The sequence below is a fragment of the Erinaceus europaeus genome, chromosome 6 (assembly GCF_950295315.1).
Source record: "Erinaceus europaeus chromosome 6, mEriEur2.1, whole genome shotgun sequence".
Classification (NCBI taxonomy): Eukaryota; Metazoa; Chordata; class Mammalia; order Eulipotyphla; family Erinaceidae; genus Erinaceus; species Erinaceus europaeus.
In genome coordinates this window covers 54,232,846-54,253,857 of record NC_080167.1, presented here as the reverse complement: position 1 = coordinate 54,253,857, position 21,012 = coordinate 54,232,846, and the positions used below count along the sequence as shown (strand labels likewise).

Genomic DNA, 21,012 nt, shown 5'->3' with positions numbered 1-21,012 from the left:
CATTGATTCTATTCTCTCTCCCCTCTCTGTTTTCTGGAGTTCATCTATTTTGTTACCCTGTTCTGATACTATTTTAGTTTGTTCAGCTAGTTGTGTTCTTAGCTCAGTTATTTAAGCTTTCAGCTCTCTAATAACTGTGAGGTAATTAGTGTTTTCTTCCAGAGTCTCATTTTTTGTTTCTGTATTTCTGATGACAATTCTTTCAAACTCTTTACTCACTCCTGTGATTATTTCCTTAGCTAATGTTTGGATGTTGACCTCATTATTTTGTGCTTTGCCCTTTGGGGGGCTTTTAGCTGGACTCTTGTCCTGGTTCATTTCTCCAATATTTCTTCTTGTTGGTTTAACCATTTTATATATTATGTTATGAGTTCCCTCTCTCAGTACTTTTCAAATTACTGATCACTCTTGCCTAGATTGACTTGTGTCTAAGTAAGGTAATTAAAGGGTTCACAGTTGTGGAAGATAATAGTTGTTTCAACAATATTTTATCCCTGATTTGGAGCTCAGTGGCTTAAAAGCTTCTTTTGTGCTTTTTCATGCCTATAGGCTATGGGAGCCTGAAGGGTTAAAACTATAAGTAGGCTTCTTAGCTTAATCACTAACTCCTGACCAATAGATAAAGCAGGGTGTGGCAGAGATAATCCAGTGGTTATGCAAAGAGACTTTCACACCCCCCCACTGCTATGGCACCTAGGTATAGGTCTTCTCCTGGGTTTCCTGGTTAGTTCTCTGTCCCCTGGTGTCAGCCCACGGCCTCCCTGCAGCTGCTCCAGATTCTGAGGGCTGTAGCAATGGAGACTCAGAGTTGCACTTGGTGAGTCTCAGGGGAGTCCTCTCCTCCCTTCCCCTGTCCCTTTTTTGGTGGAACAGACTGGAGGTGTTGTCTCAATTGATAAACTGCTGGACTGTTACCAGTCACTTAAACTCTCCCTAGGGTCCTCTCTGTCCACCAGCCACACGTGTTTGCACTCACCAGTGATTTGGTGGGTTCCTGAAGTTGTTCTAGTCCTGTCTTGATTTGGTACCAGGTAGTCTCCTTTGGTATTCCTAGTTGATCCTGGAGAAGAGAAGAGAGAGAAACAGATCTGTTGCTGCTCCTAGCTCTGCCTCGGGAAGTCCCAGTAGATTCTTGTAATTGTTTCTTGGTGTGTGTGTGTGTGTGTGTGTGTGTGTGTGTGTGTGTGTGCAGTTTCCTATGATTGTACTGTCAGATGCATTATCTTTGTTCTTTCCTAAAATTATTTTTAAAGACCTGCAAAAATGTTTATTGCATAGGATAGTACTCATAATACAGACAACTGAAAATATATGGCCTTAAAGCAAAATCTTACAAATATTGCATTTTGTTACGCTTCTTTTTCAGCTTGTCACCTTTAAAAGTTGAAGTTAAAGCCAAAAACTACTAGGCATGTAATTCATAATTACATAGGCCTATTCTAGTCATAAACTAGTTTGAAGAAATGGAGCAATTTTCAAAGTTTAGAAGGAATGATGTGTGCTGACTGAGTAAAATGCAGTACGTGTTACTTGCAAACCATTGCTTAGAGGAAAGTTTAATGAAAAGAATTAGCAGAAATAGTGCAATGAAAAGGCATTTCAGACATGAATAAAAGGGTGAGGATAGCGTGAATGAAGTAATGATCAATAGCTCCAGGCTTAATCCTTCCCGGGTTCACTTAATATTTATATTTGCATTTATTTGTGTAACTGTGTGTGTGTTCTAATGCCAGTTTAAGAGGATACTGATACCTTATTTGATAACTCATGGAGCAACATGGATTAATTAGTAGTTACATGTAAACAAATGTCATTTTAGTGAAAATGTAATTCTCTTTACTTTAGACATTAGAAATTTGTTCAAGAATTTGATGAGATAGGATTAGTAAACGACTTTTTTAAAAATGCTTATTTTTATAGTCAGACTATCTTTTTTTTACAACTTGATGGTCAGATCACAATGGCATTTGAAATGTTTAACATAGTTTTATAGTAACATAATAAGATATTTTAGAACCATTAAGTTGTAAGCCAGTTTTATTTCTTCATGTAACCTAGATGTCCTTCCCAGGTTATTTTTTTCTTTAATATCTTAAAGCTAAGTGACTCACAGTGGACTTATGATAAAATTTCTACCTACTGCTTAACCCAACTATCTGAAGCATTTTCTAAAAAGTAAATAAAACACAATATTTTCATTCTGCATGCATGATTTACTTTTAAACCAGCCTCTTTAGTTACTGTTTTTTTCCCCCGTTTTGAGTATTTCAGAGACCATCTCTGGAAATTTTGGTGTTTTCTCCACTGGTTAAAAAATAGATCTACATGTGAGATCAAATATTCTAATAATGTCCTTTTCTTCTTACATAGGATGTGGATGTAATTTCACTGACACTTCAGGTTACATTGTTTCTCCAAACTACCCAAAGAAATATGACAACAGTATGAACTGTACATATATCATAGAGGCTGACACCGAGTCTCTGATCTTCTTGGATTTTGTCTCATTCCATTTGGAAGGTGAGTTTATTCTTATTACAACTGGCTGTTGACAAAGGGATGAATGGCAAGTAAAGGAAAAGAGTCTAAAATTTCCACTCTGAAAAAATATTTAAAATATTGTAGTATATATTTGATATAAACTTGATTAAAGTTCCTATCTGATATTTTAAGAAACATGTACATTCTTTTTTTTATTTATTTATTTTTGTTTTCCCTTTTTATTTATTTATTTGTTTTTATTTATAAAAGGAAATACTGACAAAAAACATAGGTTAAGAGGGGTACAACTCCACATAATTCCCACCACCAGAACTTCATATCCATCCCCTCCCCTGATAGCTTTCCTATTTTTTATCCATCTCGGAGTATAGACCCAGGGTCATTATGGGGCACAGAAGGTAGAAGGTCTGGCTTCTGTAATTGCTTCCCTACAGAACATGGGCTACCCCGATAGCTTTCCTGCTTTTTAATCCTCTGGGAGTTTGGACCCAAAGTCATTGAGGGATGCAGAAGGTGGAAGGTCTGGCTTCTATAATTGCTTCCCTGCTGAACATGGGCATTGACAGGTCAATCCATACTCTCAGTCTGTCTCTCTCTTTCCCTAGTGGGGCAGAGCTCTGGGGAAGCAGAGCTGTAGGACACGTTGGTGGGATCATCTTTCCAGGGAAGTCAGGTTGGCATAATGGTAACATTTGGAACCTAGTGGCTGAAAGAAGACTTAACATATAAAGCCAAACAAATTGTTGACTAATCATGAACCTAAAGGCTGGAAACATGTACCTTCTATACATTCCACCCAAAAGTGCAAAAAGGAACACAAACATCACATATGTTGCTTAAAGAAAATACATCTGAAATGTACTACATATTGGTAATAGCTTTAGTTCATTTATGTCCACACTCTACACCAATATGTGTATTTGTATGTACATACTTACATACATGTACACACTGGCAGACCAGCAAGAAAAGCTCTTGCTGAGTCAAAGTAGGCACCCAATAAATGTTGATTGACTGAATTAATTATTGGAAATTTGTCAGTAGCTGCACTCTGTTTTTACTAGACATTGCCACAGAAACCCTTCAAAGCTCTTCTCTCTTGTTCATCATCAGATTCATTGGGATTGGGGAATTGCTACCACAGCATCACTATGGCTCACTTCCCAGTTCCAGGGAATGAACTATTGGCAAAATGAACTGTGAAGCTAGTGGTTGGAACTGAGCTCTGACTATAATAGACACAGCTTGATTGTTTTAATTGACTTGTCATTGATTTACAAAGCTATTAAATTTCAAGGACATGGCATTGTACCTTTATAGCACATGCTGATATCCAACAGATATTCTGACATGAAAGAAAAAAATCCTTTTGAGTAGATGGGTATTTTCTATTGTGCAATCATGTTAATATTTTAAGTTAATATTTCATTCCCAAAGTTAATCTGTAGACTTGTTAAGCTACTTCTGCATAATTAAAATTCTCTGCTATCTGTGTTGGTTTCCTTTGGCAATGAAAAGTTACACTTTACAAAATGTTTTACAGTATTCAGCATATGAGAAATTTATGTTTTACAAAAATAAAATGACAAGCCAGTACTCTTATAGTGATAAATCAAACAATGCCTTCCTTGCTTTATCCTTTTTATATGACCTCCTTTTCCTCCATCTCTCCAAATTGCAGTTTCTGACATGTTTGCTGGAAGATGTCAAGTGAAATTTATGTTTGTCACAGTAAAAATGGAATATGGAATAAAATGTAATTTTTCAGCAATTCCTAGCACAAAAATAAAAGATGTTCATGATACATATGTATATATCTGTAGTATCAGGAGAATAAAAGCAGTTTACATAAAGGAATCCAAGTTTTTTTTTTCCATTTCAGTCTCAGATAAAGAGAAACAAAGAGGAGGGCCAGGCAGTGCTGCACCGGATTAAGCTTACATAGTACTAAGCACAAGGATCTCAGTTCAAGCCCCTGCTCCCCACCCAGTCCAAGTTCTGCCTTAGGTTTCCCCTTTCTGTTCTTATTTTTTAACTTCTGACTATGAGTGAAATAATCCCATATTCATCCTTCTCCTCTGGCTTATCTCACTTAACATGATTTCTTCAAGCTCTGTCCAAGGTGAAGAAGGTGAATTCGCCATTTTTATAGCTGAGTAATATTCCATTGTGTATATATGCCACAATTTACTCAACTACTCATCTATTGTTGGAAACCTGGATTGCTTCCACATTTTGGCTATTACAAATTGTGTTGCTTTGAACACAGGTATACACAGTTTTTTTTTTTTTCCTCCAGGCTTATTGCTGGGCTCGGTGCCTGCACCATGAATCCACCGCTCCTGGAGGCCATTTTTCCCCCTTTTTGTTGCCCTAGTTGTTGCAGCCTCGTTGTGGTTATTATTGCCATTGTTGACGTTGCTTTGTTGTTGGATAGGACAGAGAGAAATGGAGAGAGGAGGGGAAGACAGAGAGAGAGGGGGAGGGAAAGACACCTGCAGACCTGCTTCACCGCCTGTGAAGCGACTCCCCTGCAGGTGGGGAGCCGGGGGCTGGAACCGGGATCCTTACGCCGGTCCCTGCGCATTGCGCCACGTGCGCTTAACCCACTGCGCCACCGCCCGACCCCCAACACAGTTCTTTTTTAATGGGTGTGTTTGGTTCCTTAGGATATACCCCTGAGGAGAGGAATTGTCCAGTTATAGTATAGGTCCCTTTCTAGCCTTCTGAGAGTTCTCCAGACTGCTCTTCACAGGGGTTGGGCCAATTTACATTCCCACCATCAGTGCAGTAGAGTTCCTTTGTCCCAACAACCTCTCCAGAATTTGTTGCTGCTACCTTTTCTGATGTGTGACATTCCTATACCTCAGAGTGAAGTGGTATCTCATTGTTGTCTTATTGCATTTCTCTGACAATCAGTGACTTGGAGCAATTTTTCATGTTTGTTGGCATTCTGAATCTCTTCTTGGTGAATATTCTGTTCATATCCTCTCCCCATTTTAGAATGGGGTAATTTTTTGTTTGTTTTGTTGTTGATGTCGTTGCTGAGTTTGGTGAGTTCTTTGTATATTTTGGTTATTAGTCTTTTGTATGGCATGTAAAGATCTTCTCCCATTCTGGAAGGAGTCTCTTTGTTTGGTTGGTGGTTTCTTTTGTTGTGCAGAAGCTTTGTAATTTAAGGTAGTCCCATTGGCTTATTTTTGTTTTAGTCTTCCTTGCAATTGAATTTGTATCATTGAAGATGCCTATAAAATTTACATGGAAAAGAGTGCTAAAAATAATTTCCTCTAAGTATTTGATAGTTTCTGGTCTAACATCTAAGTCCTTGATCCATTTGGAGATTACTTTTTTGTGCGATGAATGTAGTGGTTCAGTTTCATTTCTGCAGATTTCAATGCAATGTTCCCAGCACCATTTGTTGAAAAGATTCCATTTAAAAGTTTGGGCCCCTTGTAAAAAAAAAATAGATGTCTATAAGTGTGGGAACAGCTTTATCATTCTTAATAACTGTAAGCCTTCTGAGAGTTCTCCAGACTTCTCTGCACAGATGTGGAGCAATTTACATTCCCACCAGCAGTGCAGGAGGGTTTCTTTGTCCCCACAACCTCTGCAGCATTTGTTGTTGCTTTTGTTTCTGATGTGTGAAATTCTCACAGCAGCGAAGTGATCTTTCTCTCTGTCTCTTTTTAATCTTTATTTATTGGATAGAGACAGCTAGAAATCAAGTGGGTAGTGGGAGATGGAGAGGCAGAGAAAAAGAAAGACATCTGAAGCACTGCTTCACCATTTGCAAAGCTTTCCTGCTGAAGGTGGGGACTGAGTCCTTGTGCATTTTTAACATGTGCACTCAACCAGGTGCGCCACCACCCAGACCCTGAAGTGGTATCCCACTGTTGTCTTTATTTGCATTTCTCTGAGTGTCTTCAAAAGTTTTACATTAAAACAGAGAATTGATTAATTCAAAATGTTTCTTTTAGTCAAAGATAATACAGCAGAAATGGACAAACACTAGTAAAGTATTGGGGAAATGTCAGGCCACAACGTGCTGTGATTGTGAACTGGTGATACACTTCCTAAGGCCACTTGGTAAATCTGAAAAATTTTATTTTAGCAACAGTAACTCAAATGTTGAAAAAACAATTATTTATTTATTTTGAATAGAGACAGAGAGAAATTGAGTTGGGGGGGGGAGAGTGCTGCCGCACTGTTTTACCACTTGTGAAGCTTTCCCCAGCAGATGGGGACTGGGATCTTGTACCTGGGTCTTTGTGCACTGTAATGTGTGCACTCAACCAGGTACACCACCACTCTCCATCTTGAAAAAATATTTTAATGAAATTAGAAGGCTCCGCAAGTATTTATGCATGGAATATTTTGACAGTATTTTTATCACACGGTGTAAAAAGGAACTGTTGAACAATGGGATTAACAGCAAAGTAATTTTAGATATTGCCGAGTGATCTTGGAAGACAAAAAATTACCCCTTATTTCTACTCATTGAATTAAAGAATTAATTTTATAAAGGAAGAAAAATTTGGGTTATTTCAAAGTGGAATTAACCTCTTGTGAAATCCTACCTGATTTCTCATACCTATCCTCATTTTGTTACTAGAACATTTATCCTTTCATCAGGAAACCAAGGTTCATAATGATTTAGCAAAATATCCCTTGATTCTCATTTTAATTCTTCATCGGCATGAGTGTTCATAGCACTGTGTTGCTTTTGATTACAATGCTGGTGGCTTCTGTTTCTGCACAGCTCGCTCAGCCATTACTGGAGGTTGCGATAATGATGGTCTGCATATCATCCGGGGCTACAGCTTCACTGCTCCACTTTTTGCCACTGTGTGTGGAGATGAGACCCTGTCCACTATCACCCTCTCCGGTCCAGTTCTCCTTAACTTCTACTCCAACGCACACACCACAGACTTTGGATTCAAGATTTTCTATAGGAAAACCTGTGAGTAGCTCAGTGGGTGTAGCTTAGAATTTGCTGGGGTCTTCTTGAGTGGTTTTCATGCAGAATTTACTTGTGATTCATAAATTACCAATTTGATTCAGAGACTTAAGGGAAAGATATTATCAATTAGGTGCATGGTCCTATGAAAATAAGATGACATTTTTCTCTAAAAGAAGTGAAGAGGTCCTTTTTTTCTTCGTGAAATTATTGTTTAGACTATTGTCTAAAACTGTTCATTAAAAACCAACTGGAAGATTGAGATTTATTTTAATATAACTTAAGTTAAAATAAGCATTCGTGAGATGTTTGTATTTTACATAAAGATGCCATTTTTTCTGGGACTGTGCAAATGACTGTTTCATTTTCCTAAACCACTTTGCTGCATTGAATGGAAATATTACGTAAGTTTATAAAATGTTTTTAAAGTATTTTATTTATTTATTTATTTCCCTTTTGTTACCCTTGTTTTATTGTTGTAGTTATTGTTATTGTTGTAGTCATTTTTGGATAGGACAGAGAGAAATGGAGAGAGGAGGGGAAAACAGAGAGGGTGAGAGAAAGATAGACACCTGCAGACCTGCTTCACCACCTGTGAATCAACTCCCCTGCAGGTGGGGAGCCAGGGCCTCAAATCAGTATCCTTATGCTGGTCCTTGTGCTTTGCGCCATATGTGCTTAACCCACTGTGCTACCGCCCAGCTCCCAGTTTATAAAATTTTAAGAGAAGAGCCTTATGACCTCTGGCAGGAAAGGCTTTGTTTTTCTAGAAATATGCAAACAGCACTATCCTAAAGGACAACAAGGTTTATGTATTCAACTGTGTTGCAACTTGCAAGTTCTCTGTGTAAGGCAAAGTGAAGAGTATAGCAAAATGCTTTACAGACACCACACTCTTTTTCTCCTGTGTCGCTAGCTGGATTAATATTTACTAGAGTCACTGGACTATTTCTCTGTGTTTAGTAGTCATTTCTCCCTCAGTAACAAACTCTATTGTCTAGTATACTGACAACTCTTTTCCCATATCATCTCAACTTTAATGAAATGGTCACATGCATCATGCAGTTTTGTTTTCTGTTTGCTTGACCAAATTAATTGTAAAAAGTAAAAAAGTCAAATAATTCTCTTCCAAGCAGATTATTTATCTCATCCATGGAGAAGACAAAAATGTTGACTTACTCAGGAAATGACAGCCTTCACATGTCACAGTAGTTGCTGCCTGAGTCTGAACCCCCGTTTGTAAACTATGATTATATGTGGCTATGTAGTCTTTTGGCACAAATAAAATAGAATTGAGCAGTAAACATCTCTCCTCTCAGTTGGTTTGTTAAATAAAGAGAAAAAATAATGTCTTATTCTTTTGCACAAGTAGAATCTTTGAGAGTTGCTTCCCCGTTTCACATTGTTTCACTCTATAAGCCCTCGATTTCCTAAAACATGGTGTTGAAAGCTCCACTTGTCTATTGATATTAGAGTGCTCTTAATATTAGATCTCAAACCCTGACATTGTACATATATGTAGGCACTTATAAGCTTTTGGAGACTACATCATTGTGTACAAGGTGGAATAGAATAATAGCCTCAGAAATCTAACATTTAATTCATTGTAGATGCAACCAGGGTTCTGAGCATACTTAAGGCAAACAGAGAATAGCTTTGCCCATAACATCAAGATAAACAAATAGCCTTAACCGACAGCTGTAATTTATCTTTCCTAGGAGATGGAAGTGGAATATACCCACTGATAATATGTTAACCATAGAAATGGCACTGAGACATATTGATCTCAATATGTTTTTAAAATTTTCAAATAAAATAAACATGAACTGTCCCACTGTAGTGGCAGTAGGGTACTTTCCATCAACAGGCAGCATGATATAACTTTCTTGATATGTAAAGTCAAGCAGTAATAATAATTTTATATTCTTTTTTTTTTGAAACACTTCTGTAATGATTTATTTTTATTGGATAGAGACAGAAAAAAAATGAGAAGAGAGGGGGAGGGAGGGAGGGAGAGAGGGGGGGGGGGACCTGCAGCCCTACTTCACTCATGAAGCTTTCCTGCTGCAGGTGGGGACCAAGGGCTTAAACCTGGGTCCTTGAGCACTGTAATGTGAATGCTTAACCAGGTGCACCACCAACTGGCCCCTAATTTTATATTCCTTATAATATAGTTTTATCTTTTTTTCCTATATATTGTTTCATTAACTAATGGGAGTTAACTAAGGGCTCTGGCTGTTGATTGCTGGAATCAGGTTGGAGAGTGGACCCCACTCTTTCATTCGTGTTGAGGACCAATAACACATAGGGAAAAATATCATCCTTACCAGTTTCACAGCTAAATGGAAACACATAGGATCCAAGAGTTGCACATTTGAACTCTCAGAGGAAACAATACTTCACAGTTCTGGGGTCAGGAGAGAGTTCACCCAGTAGGGTTCACACCAAACCACAGCACAAAATTGGGGTATCAAACCCCAACACCAAATGAGAGTGCCATGAGAGAGAATTTTTAAAAATCCAAATATGATTACGAACACTTCACAGTATAACATTTAGTATTTGATCAAGGAGACTCATATCTCTATGAGAGATTTCCAGAGTACGTCCTTCCATGTACATCTGTGCCCATAACATGCCTTGGACTCTGAAAGGCTTTTCTGAGCTTCCAAATAGCACTTCTACCCCTCTCAACCTGTCAGCCAAATACAGGAAATGTCAATGACATCCAACAAACAAAATGTTCTTTCTCATTATTTTCCCTCTGATGATTGATTAAACTCAGACCAGTTTCAATCCAAGATGTGCCTTAAAATATTTTTCCCTCTTCCCTTATGATAAAAGGGCATAGTAGTGAAGTTGCTTTAAAACAAATAATATATCTTATGAGAAAAGGAATAATAATAAAGAATATCTTTAAGATAAAAGGGCATAGTAGTGAAGTTGCTTTAAAACAAATAATATATCTTATGAGAAAAGGAATAATAATAAAGAATATCTTTAAGTTATTTTTCCATGCAATGAGTAATAGCCCTTCTATACATACTCTCCTGGCAGCCTGTGGTGGTGTCTTCAACTTCTCCATGGGAGTCCTCAAGAGCCCTGCCTACTCATATTCAAATTACCCTAACGACATGTACTGCTTGTACAACATCACCGTGAGACAAGACAGAGTGATTCAACTCAAGTATGTAAGGCTTATTTGTCGTCTTTAGAAAGTTGCTACAACTCCACTTATAGAATGAATGTTCCTTTATGATGGAGAATTCTGCTTTCATTGGAGGAATACTAGGGACTCTTGAAGAAACAATGTGATATATTGCAGAATTACCAGGGAATCTAGTAGGAGAATGTGACTTCTGAATGCTAATATCTACCTATCCTTCACGCAAGTCAGTAGTGATCAAAGGGGTAAAGCTGATACTCCACAAGTTTAAATTTTTATATATTTTTTCAGGAATTTCATCTATAAGTCGTAAAATTCTGTATCTATCAGGAAATCAAAAGGTGTGGAGAAAGCAGCTTCCATTCATTGCCACTTATGCAAATGAAACTTTGCCTTACACCTTCCATAGCCCCTTATTTAAGTCTTAACATAGTTATATAAGGTCTATATTATTAATTTCATTTTGCTGGTAAGAAAACTGAGATGGGGCAAATTTCCACAAAGTGATATACTATTCAACAAAAAAAATAGTTGAATCCATATTAGATTTTCTTCCCTAAGTATGTTGTTATTATTCTCCTCTTCTTTCTTTCCTTTTTTAAAATGATCTTTATTTATTTATTGGATAAAGACAGCCAGAAATCAAGAAGGAAGGGTGTGATAGGGAGAGAGACAGAGACACCTGCAGCACTGCTTCACCACTTGCAAAGCTTTCCGCCTTCAGGTTTGTTTTTGGTTTTGTTTTTTATTTATACAAAGGAAACATTGACTAATCCATAGGATAAGAGGGGGTACAACTCCACACAATTCCCACCACCTGAACTCTGTATCCCATCCCCTCCCCTGATAGCTTTCCTATTCTTTAACCCTCCGGGAGTATGGGCCCAAGGTCATTGTGAGATACAGAAGGTTGAAGGTCTGGCTTCTGTAATTGCTTCCCTGCTGAACATGGGCATTGACAGATTGATCCATACTCCCAGCCTGTCTCTCTCTTTCCCCAGTGGGGCAGAGCTCTGGGGAAGTGGAGCTCCAGGACACATTGGTGGGGTTGTCTGTCCAGGGAAGTCTGGTCGTACGCTGTCTTCCTAAGGACGAAGATTTTTTTTAACTATTTGCCCTGCTGTGGAGAATGACAGTTTGATGAAGGTGAGAGGTACTGACATCTGTCTTGGGAAAACAGAGAAATGCACCCCTCTATTGACAACTCTGTAAATCCACATTTCCTCATAATAGTGACACTGGGGGTGAAAAAATTATTTTTATTAAATTATCAGAACATTTTACACTGGTGCTGTGCAAGGCTTCTTACTTCCCAGGTAACATTCTCCACTACTCCTGCTTATTCCCAATAAGGCTGTTTGAAGGAATACATCCTCCAGTTCTCCACAGTGATAAAGATGAAAATTATTTTCATCTAAGACAATAAGGTCCTAACACATACGTTTATGTGATATGTATCATACAGCCCAAAACTCTGAAAGTTGGTATGGTTCTCAACGAAACAAGATATTTTATTTTTCAAATATTTTTATTTATTTATTATTGGATAGAGACAGAGAAATTGAGAGGAGAGGGCAAGATAGAGAGGGAAAGAGACAGAGAGAAACCTACAGCCCTGCTTCAGCACTTTTGAACTTTTCCCCTTTCAGGTGGGGACCAGGGGCTTGAACCTGGGTCTTTACACATTGTACTGTGTGTAAATAACCAGGTGCACCACTGTCTGGCCCCAAAACAAGGTATTTTTATAGAAGCTTGATAGGACTGAGGCTTCGACTACATGTGTCCCTCTTTATGTCTATGGAAGTTTGCCTCAGAGATCTTCTATTTCAGTGGGTTCCTCTGACTGTAAAATATTTCTCATCAAGTCTGATTTGGAGCCTGTACCAGACCTCTAGTGGTCTATAATGTGGTCCTTAAAGGAAACTGCAGCTCTTGCTGATTTGTTTTGATTTGTTTTAATTTTGTGGGCATACTTACAGCATGTGCCATAATCTGATTGTTGTGTTGTACTTTACCTGCAAGAAGAAACTCACTAAGAATGAGAACTGACTTAAGACCCATAATTCTAGACCCAGAATTTCTTCTACTTTTAAATTAGCATTTTCCCCATAAATGAAAAATGGGATATTGTACCAGTTGCACAGAATAAGAAACTATAGTAAATGATATTTTTCTAGTGAGACTAAAAAAAAACTAAGCTGTTGCTGAAATAATAAATAATTATCAGTTCAATTTGTTAAATTTAATCTGAACTAGATTCTGTATGTCCTTGACTGTGAACTAATGGCCCATAACTCTGTTATCTATCCTACACCTGCAGCTCTTATCACACTTTGGATGCATTGCAGTCACTCAGAGGATTCTACCTAAATTTTTAATTGACTAGTAAACTGCTCAACTTCTAATACTACCTATTAATTCAAACTGAAATGTTCTGCTAGTATTTGCCTTGTATATGTTTTTGCAAGAACTGAAGTTAAAACTCAATGGAAATTTAAATGGAGGACATCAGTATTAACATGGTTCACTTCACAGGTTCAGTGACTTTGATGTGGCTCCCTCCGCCCTCTGCTCCCAGGACTACTTGGCAATTTATGATGGTTCAAACATAAGCAGCCCCCTTCTGGGCAAGTTCTGTGGCTCCATGCTTCCATCAACTATTAAGAGCAGCAAAAATAATTTGCTCGTGGTATTTAAGACAGATTCATTTCAAACAGCAAGAGGATGGAAGATAACTTTCCAGCAGACACTGGGTAAGGATTTTAGATGTGTAGTTATATTTTTTATGACTATTTCTTTTCAGCTTCATTTGATTTTTTTCACCATATTACAGGTGCTTTTCATTTAACTCTAGAGGACTAGGTTACATTATGTCTTTTAAAATATCTATTTATTTTTAAGAAAGGTATCAAATGGGAGAGAGAGCAGAGCACTGCTCAGTACTGGTTTCTGGTGGTGTCAAGGGTTAAACCTGGGGCCTTAAGGGGCCTCAGACATGCATGTCCTATGCACTAGTCATCTCTTGATCCCAAGGCTTGGTTTAAAAATTATGACATATTTTGAGTTTAAAAAAAAACAAACTCACTCAGGGTCAGGTGATGGTACACCTGGTTGAGTGCACATGTTACAATTCCCCAGGATCCAGGTTCAAGCCCCTAGTTCCCCCCTATAGGGGTAAAACTTTGCAAGTGATGAAGCAGTGTTGGCAGGTGTCTCTCTGTCTGTCTTCTTATCTATCTTCCCTTTCCTTCTCAATTGTTCACCGTCTCTATCCAATAAAAAAATAAAGATCATAAAAAAATTTAAGAAAAAAACCTCACTCAACAAATATACCTCTGTAGGTTAAAATGATAAAGTCTGTCTGATTGATTAGCCATCTCTAATGAACCCTGAACCTATAAAGATGCTGGAAGCTGAATCTAAGAGGGAAGGGACCACGTGAGGAAAGAGACCTGCTAACTTGTGTTGATAAGACAGTGCAGCAGACCTGCCTCCTAGAGGGACATGCTGGTGGCAGAGCTAAGGCAGGCTCAGGGGACCTCTGATCTAAAGAGGAAGACTTACCACGGAAGTGTAGTCAAGATGGGAAATGTCAAAGGCCCCAGTGAACACAGAGGGAACAGAAGTAGAAGAAAGAATAGAAATCTTAGAGACACTCAGAAGATCGAGTACATTGGTAGTGCAGTGTTTAAATTTTGAGATGTCACATGTAGGCATGAGTTGAGGATGATTTCTTAGGAACAACTTGGAGAGTGATGCCTTCAGAGGCTAGGATTTAGGAAGAAATAGATATGGTTTAAAACATAGGGTTATAGGGCACAGGAGATAAGGGAAATATAAGAAGCAGTTGAAATTTTGAGAAGCAATTTGGACTGGAACTAGTCATCTGAAAGTCATTGAGAAGTGGCAGGAAAAGCCAGGTGTGAAGATAAATTGAAAATCGTTCCCTAGTTCATTCCCACTGCATGTGAGAAATAATTATCTAGATAAAAGTAGCTCAGAACTCTGAATCATTTAAATTATAAGGGAACTAATCAGTTCCCTGTTAGTCTGTGCTCGTGGCATAGGTGGTATAGTAAAAAGTAATTTATTTCTGGCTCTGAAAGGTGTTTTGATTCTTCCATTTGAATATAGACATGATTAATGTTCTGAAAATGAACTGCTCACCAAACAAATCACATAGTGTGTGGGGGCTGAGGGAGACCTGGGAAGCTGTCTATAGTGAGAAACCTGACTCTATCCTCTCTGTGCTGTGGATAACCTTCACCTCCTCAGATACAAAGCAGAGCTCACTTGAAACATCTTTACCTATGGAGTGTGGTTTTTGTCAGGCATTTCTTGAGGGAGGCAATTAGATATTTGCATTTTAATGTGTCCCAGTAAACCGTAGACACCATAACAAAACATAGAACATTGCTGTACCAGCTACCCTACTTCGCTCTATCAACAATCACTGGCAAGTAGATCTCATAGGCACACAGGGAGTATTGCAGGGAGTCTTGCCTTAATCGAATTGCCTAAGTGAAGTGGCATACAAAACACAGAAGGCTATTTTGAAAGCAAAATTAATTTTGCTTTGGAGATTTTGTGCGGCACAAAGAAAGTCATATATTCCTGCCGACAGTGCAGACTTCAGTATCAAATGGCGTATATTTGCATCTGCTATTGCTACCTGCTTTAAAGTTGTTTGTCTGTCTTCTAATATATCCTCACCTGACCATGGAGTCTTAAATGCTGCACACTGGTGTCATTTGCTAAAAACTCCTCAAGGTAGCCAGCATCCCCAAGCCACATTAAATTACAGGGTTTTTCTGAGCTACTAAGAAGACATTTTTGGATGTATTATGGTTTTATGGAATTGAAGTAACAAAGAACAGGAATTATTACCCTGTCAGGGGCACTGCTCATGCATGAATATTGGACAATTTCAGTCATTCAGTATTTTTCTCTGGTTACAGAGCAAGGGTTTTAAGTGCAGAGAGCAGAAACAGAATATCTTATTCACCAGCATCGTGCTACCACTGAATTCTGTGAAGATGACTTTTCAGTGCCTTCTCATCTGTAGATACGCCTTTGACCATTTGAAACTATTTCAAGAAGTCATTATTTTTTAAATGTAATACCAGGAATATACCCGGGAACTCGCAAATGCATGATATTGCTGAACAACCTACTGGACTCTTTTTTTTTTCTTTAGTATTTAATTTGATAAGAGAGTGAAATAGAAAAAAGAGAGAGACACCATAGTACCATTTCAGCATTTGGGCAGCTCCATATGTTGTTGATGGTGTTTCCCTGTGGTGTCAGGGGCTCAAATTAGGTCCTTGTATATTGTAAGGTGTGCAGTCTAGTAGGTGAACTATCTCCCAATTCAGAAGTAATTTTTAAAATTTTATTTATAAAAAGGAAACACTTGGGAGTCAGGCGGTAGCGCAGCGGGTTGAGCACACGTGGCGCAGAGCACAGGGACCAGCATGGAGATCCTGGTTCGAGCCCCAGGCTCCCCACCTGTGGGGGAGTCGCTTCACAGGTCGTGAATCAGGTCTGCAGGTGTCTTTCTCTTCCCCTCTCTGTTGTCCCTTCCTCTCTCCATTTCTCTTTGTCCTATCTGAGGGTGACAACAATGGTAACTACAACAATAAAATAACAAGGGCAATAAAAGGGAATATGTAAATATTTTTAAAAAATAAATAAAGGAAACACTGACAGAAACCATAGGACTAGAGGAGTACAGCTCCACACAGTTCCCACCACCAGAACTCTGTATCCCATCCCCTCCCCTGATAGCTTTCCTATTCTTTAACCCTCTGGGAGTATGGACCCAAGGTCATTGTAGGATGCAGAAGGTGGAAGGTCTGGCTTCTGTAATTGCTTCCCTGCTGAACATGGGCATTGACAGGTTGATCCATACTCCCAGCCTGCCTCTCTCTTTCCCTAGGGGGGGGGGCAGGATTGTGGGGAACCGGAGTTACAGGACACATTAGTGGGGTTGTCTATCCAGGGAAGTCTGGTTGGCATCATGCTAGCATCTGGACCCTGGTGGCTGAAAAGAGAGTTAACATACAAAGTCAAACAAATTATTGACCAGTCATGAACCTAAAGGCTGGAATAGTGCAGATGAAGAGTTGGGGGGTCTCCATTTTGTAGATAACTAGTAAGCATATTTTAGTTATATTCCAGAAGTAATTTTTTAATTGTTTTTTAAAAAATATTTATTTATTCACTTTTGTTGCCCTTGTTTTATTATTGTTGTAGTTATTGATTTCATCGTTGTTGGATAGGACGGAGAGAAATGGAGAGTGGAGGGGAAGAGAAAGATAGACACCTGCAGACCTGCTTCACCACTTGTGAAGCGACTCCCCTGCAGGTGGGAAGCGGGGGGCTGAACCGTGATCCTTATGCCGGTCCTTGTGCTTTGTACCACCTGAGCTTAATCCACTGAGCTACTGCCCTCCAGAAATAATTTTAAGTAAGCTTTAGCAGTGACTTTTTACTGAAAACCTGCATGTTATAATTTTTTTAATTCCTTTGGCCTCATGAAATTTTCGAGACTGTGCATATGAGTTTACCAAACATTCTGTATATCAGCATATCATATATTCAGGATCATATGACACCATAAAAGTCAGTGGGCCTGTGGATTTGGATGAAGCGGGAATTAAGTTACTTTAATTGTAGTAAGTTCAGCTGGTTGTCTTTGTGCCCCTTTCTTTACCACCAGGGCCTGCTTCAGCTATGACTGCACTCACCTATATCACTCGGGAAGTGTTTCAGACATGAAAACCTGTTTTTAAACCATCAAAGTTCCCACTTCTTCCTGTACTGATCTCATGCTAGAGAACTGCTAAGTCTGTTTATGGCATGCTTACCGCATTAGCCAGCCGGCATCTGTCTAGGGCTAGATCACCACTGGAAGCACATTTACTTCTTCTTCTTTTTCTTTTTTTTTTTTAATGGGAGCACTGTTCAGCTATGGCTTATAGTGGTGCAGGGGTATTGAGCCTGAGACTTTGGAGCCTCAGGTACAAAAGTCTTTTGTATAGCTGTTGTGCTATCTCCCAGTCCTTGAACCAAAGTTTACCTGTAAAACAGTATAGGAAGAGAAACACAGTCAAACCGAGAATGCAGATGAGACCCTGAGATCCCGAAGATGGTTATTTCCAAATTTCACAGTTTTGATATTAATTTCAGACTTTGAGAGACATTCTAGAGTTCTGTAGTTAAACCCGGGGGGGGGGGGGAATCTTAAAACATTCAGTGAAACTCTATACTGTATCTTTGTACATTTCTTAGCAACCTGACTAAAGCTAAGCTACATTACTTTTAAAAGTACAAGTGCAACAAGATAGTTGAATTATAACTTGTATAATTTTGTGTCATTGCTGAGATAACTACAGTTTAGCAATAATGGGGATGTTACTTTAAAGCATTGTCGTTTGCCTTTTCTTAATGTCATTTGTTCCCTCTGATGAAGTCTGAGAATGGAATAAGCTGAAATTGTAAACCCTTTTGCTGAAACTGAGCTTACTTCCGCCCTTTTTTAAACCTGGTAACTTTCAGGTTTAAAAAACCTGAAAAAACCTTTGTGAAACATCCCTTGGGAGGTGAGGTCAAAGACAAGCTTATCTGCAGTTGGGTTTGTGTGTGTATGTGGGGGTGGGGTGTATTGAAAGAATGTTTTGTTTTGTTTTTAAACCAAACTGAGAATGTGGCAATATGATAAAGAAACTAACAATTGCTTAATTCACTAAAATCTTACAAAAGCAAACAGGCAGGAGTAAAATTTCAGATCAGCATAAAAAGAAAAGTCTTTATTAAGTTATAGTCCAACATTAGAGCCTATATAGGCCCTTCTCCCGAAGAACAGATTCCTACTCCTGCTCTTAAAGGCCAGAACAGTCATTGGGCAAATAAAAGCAGATGATATTGTAAAGACCAAACTAAGTGATAAAAGTGAGTTAATGGTAAGTTAGAAGATAACATTGACATGAGTAAGAGCAGGAGAATAATAGCCTGCAGAACCTAAGCCACAACAGCCCTCCTCAAAATATAACCCATCAGATAACTGGACATCATTTAGTCTAAATTATTGTAAGTGTAGTTCCCTGCAACAACCACTATCCTTATATGGATCTACTTCGCTTCAATGTCGGCCCTCAAGAATATAAAATGAAACGATATCTGATCAGCAGTAAACCTTTAAAATGTATTTCATTGTAAATCAATTATTTAGAAATAAAACATTGTGAGGTCTAGGGGACTGTATTCTTATCTTTGTTCTGATATATGAATCTGTGGATTTCATGTGGCAGCTATACACGTCCTGCTCACTCCCAAGTGAAGACAAAATCCCAGGCCATAATCACAATGGCTGCCTGTTATAGGCACCTACAGGAGGCACTTTACATGAAATGTCTCTTCTAATCTCACAACAACTCCTGAGACAGGGTTTACGCTGCTTTGTGTAAGAGGATATTGGAAGTAAAGAGATTCAGAAAGGCGTTTGTAAGTGGTAAAAGCAATCCTGGAGCCAGGTGTGACAATTGGCTTCACTCATCCTTCCTTCATATATATATATATATGTAGCATTTTTAAAATTAACTTTATTTATTTATTGGATAGATTAGCCAGAAATCGAGATGGTAGGGGGAGATAAAGAGAGAGAGAGACCCAGAGACACCTGTAACACTGCTTCACCACTTGTGAGGCATTCCCCTTGCAGGTGGGGACTGGGGGCTTGGACCCAGGTCCTTGTGCACTGTAACATGTGCACTCAACCAGGTGCGCCACCACCCAGCCCCTACTCATCGTTCTCCTAATCAGCTCACATCACCTCTGTAGCAATTAGTAAACATACAGAAGAACCTATAAATGTACACTCTGAATAATTAAATAAACATACACAATATACAAGGGCATAGAGAGACTCTGAGTTCTGATGTTCTTCTCTGTTCTCTACTTCCCAGCAGCAGTCTCCCTTGTTCCTTTTCTCAAGTAGTCTCTGTGGTAATACTCCTTTAATAGAAACACTACACCTATCTGCAACAGTCAAGCTTCCCTCTTCTCAGCAGGAATGGAAACATATATTTTAATCAAGTGTAGTATTTATAAATATCCTAGTATAAGTATATGTTACATAATATTTATATTTGCTCTAGTATGCAGTACTATACATTAGATTGTTATAAATTGTTATATAACATGATATATAACAAGAATTTGTAGTATTGATTAATCTTTAAAAATTTATTTAATTAAGAAAGTGAGCAAGAGAGACCAGAGCACTGCTCAGCTTTAGTATAAAGTGGTGTCAAGGGAATGAACCTGTGGCCATTGGGATTTCAGGCTTGTAAGTTCTTTGCTCTAGAAGGTGAGCTATTGTGCCTGGCCTATCGGATTTACATTACAAATGATGTTTATATGTGTAAATACTGTTATATGTGCATGCAGTAAAAGTTTATAACTTTCTGGTGTTGACATACCAAAATCACATCTGTCTTACCACTGTTGTACCTCTGGTTTAACAGTAAATAATGAGTCCAGTCAGGTCTCATTTCATTAGATCATAAAGTAACTAAATTTATGTGTGACTCAAAATCTTTCTCTCTCTTTTTTGTTGTTGTTGTTGTTTTGTTTTGTTTTTTGGTATCCTTGGGTGGGCACAAACAAAATCTCTAACCCCAAGCTACTCTCTCTTAATTAGTAAGAATTCTTAAAATTCTTAACAAAGTACAGATACTTGGGCTTCTATTTTTACAAACTTAATCTGATTATTATTCTTAGCATATACTTTAATTTGCAGTTTGGGGGACTAAATCAGAAAATAAGTTAGTGACTTGCCAAGGTTACTTAACAAGTCTTGATGAGAAATGCTTAATTAATCCCCACTAACTGAAATAGCTACCACAGTCTCAAAAGTTGAAATATTAATGGCAAATTTTTCCTACTCTAGCAATAAGAAAAACACAATTATTTCATGTCCTCGTTTAAATTAGTATTAAGAGTCTGTTGAATACTTCATCTGGTTTGGTAAACTTTACATGTATCACAGTGTATTATTATTAGATAGAATATCCATTTAAAGAAATTGTATTGTGACTTAATAGTAGTTTACAAGATTATAAAATTACAGGGATATGGCACCCACAACCAAAGTTTAGTGTCTCCCATCCCCATGGCACATTCTTTTAGTCTTGCTCACTCAAACAGGAGCAACATTTCCTGTTCTTTCTTTCTTCCTTCCTTTCTTTTCTTTCTTTCTTTTTTTTTGTAACTCTTGACTTTGTGGTTGTCAATGATAGTCATATTTTTTGTTTGTTTGTTTGTTTTTTAAACACCTGTTTTTTTGTTGTTGTTGTTTTAATATTTATTATTTATTTATTTATTC

General features: G+C 38.2%; 1 protein-coding gene across 1 annotated transcript in view; it reads left to right on the top strand.

Moving 5' to 3' along the window:
• Nucleotides 1–21,012, top strand: part of CUBN (cubilin) — a 289,660-nt gene that overhangs the window by 238,032 nt on the left and 30,616 nt on the right. The window contains exons 56-59 of the mRNA XM_060192232.1: nt 2,371–2,520; nt 7,262–7,462; nt 10,517–10,646; nt 13,161–13,378. Of these exons, the coding sequence (XP_060048215.1) occupies nt 2,371–2,520; nt 7,262–7,462; nt 10,517–10,646; nt 13,161–13,378 (699 nt within the window). The remainder of the gene's footprint in view (nt 1–2,370; nt 2,521–7,261; nt 7,463–10,516; nt 10,647–13,160; nt 13,379–21,012) is intronic.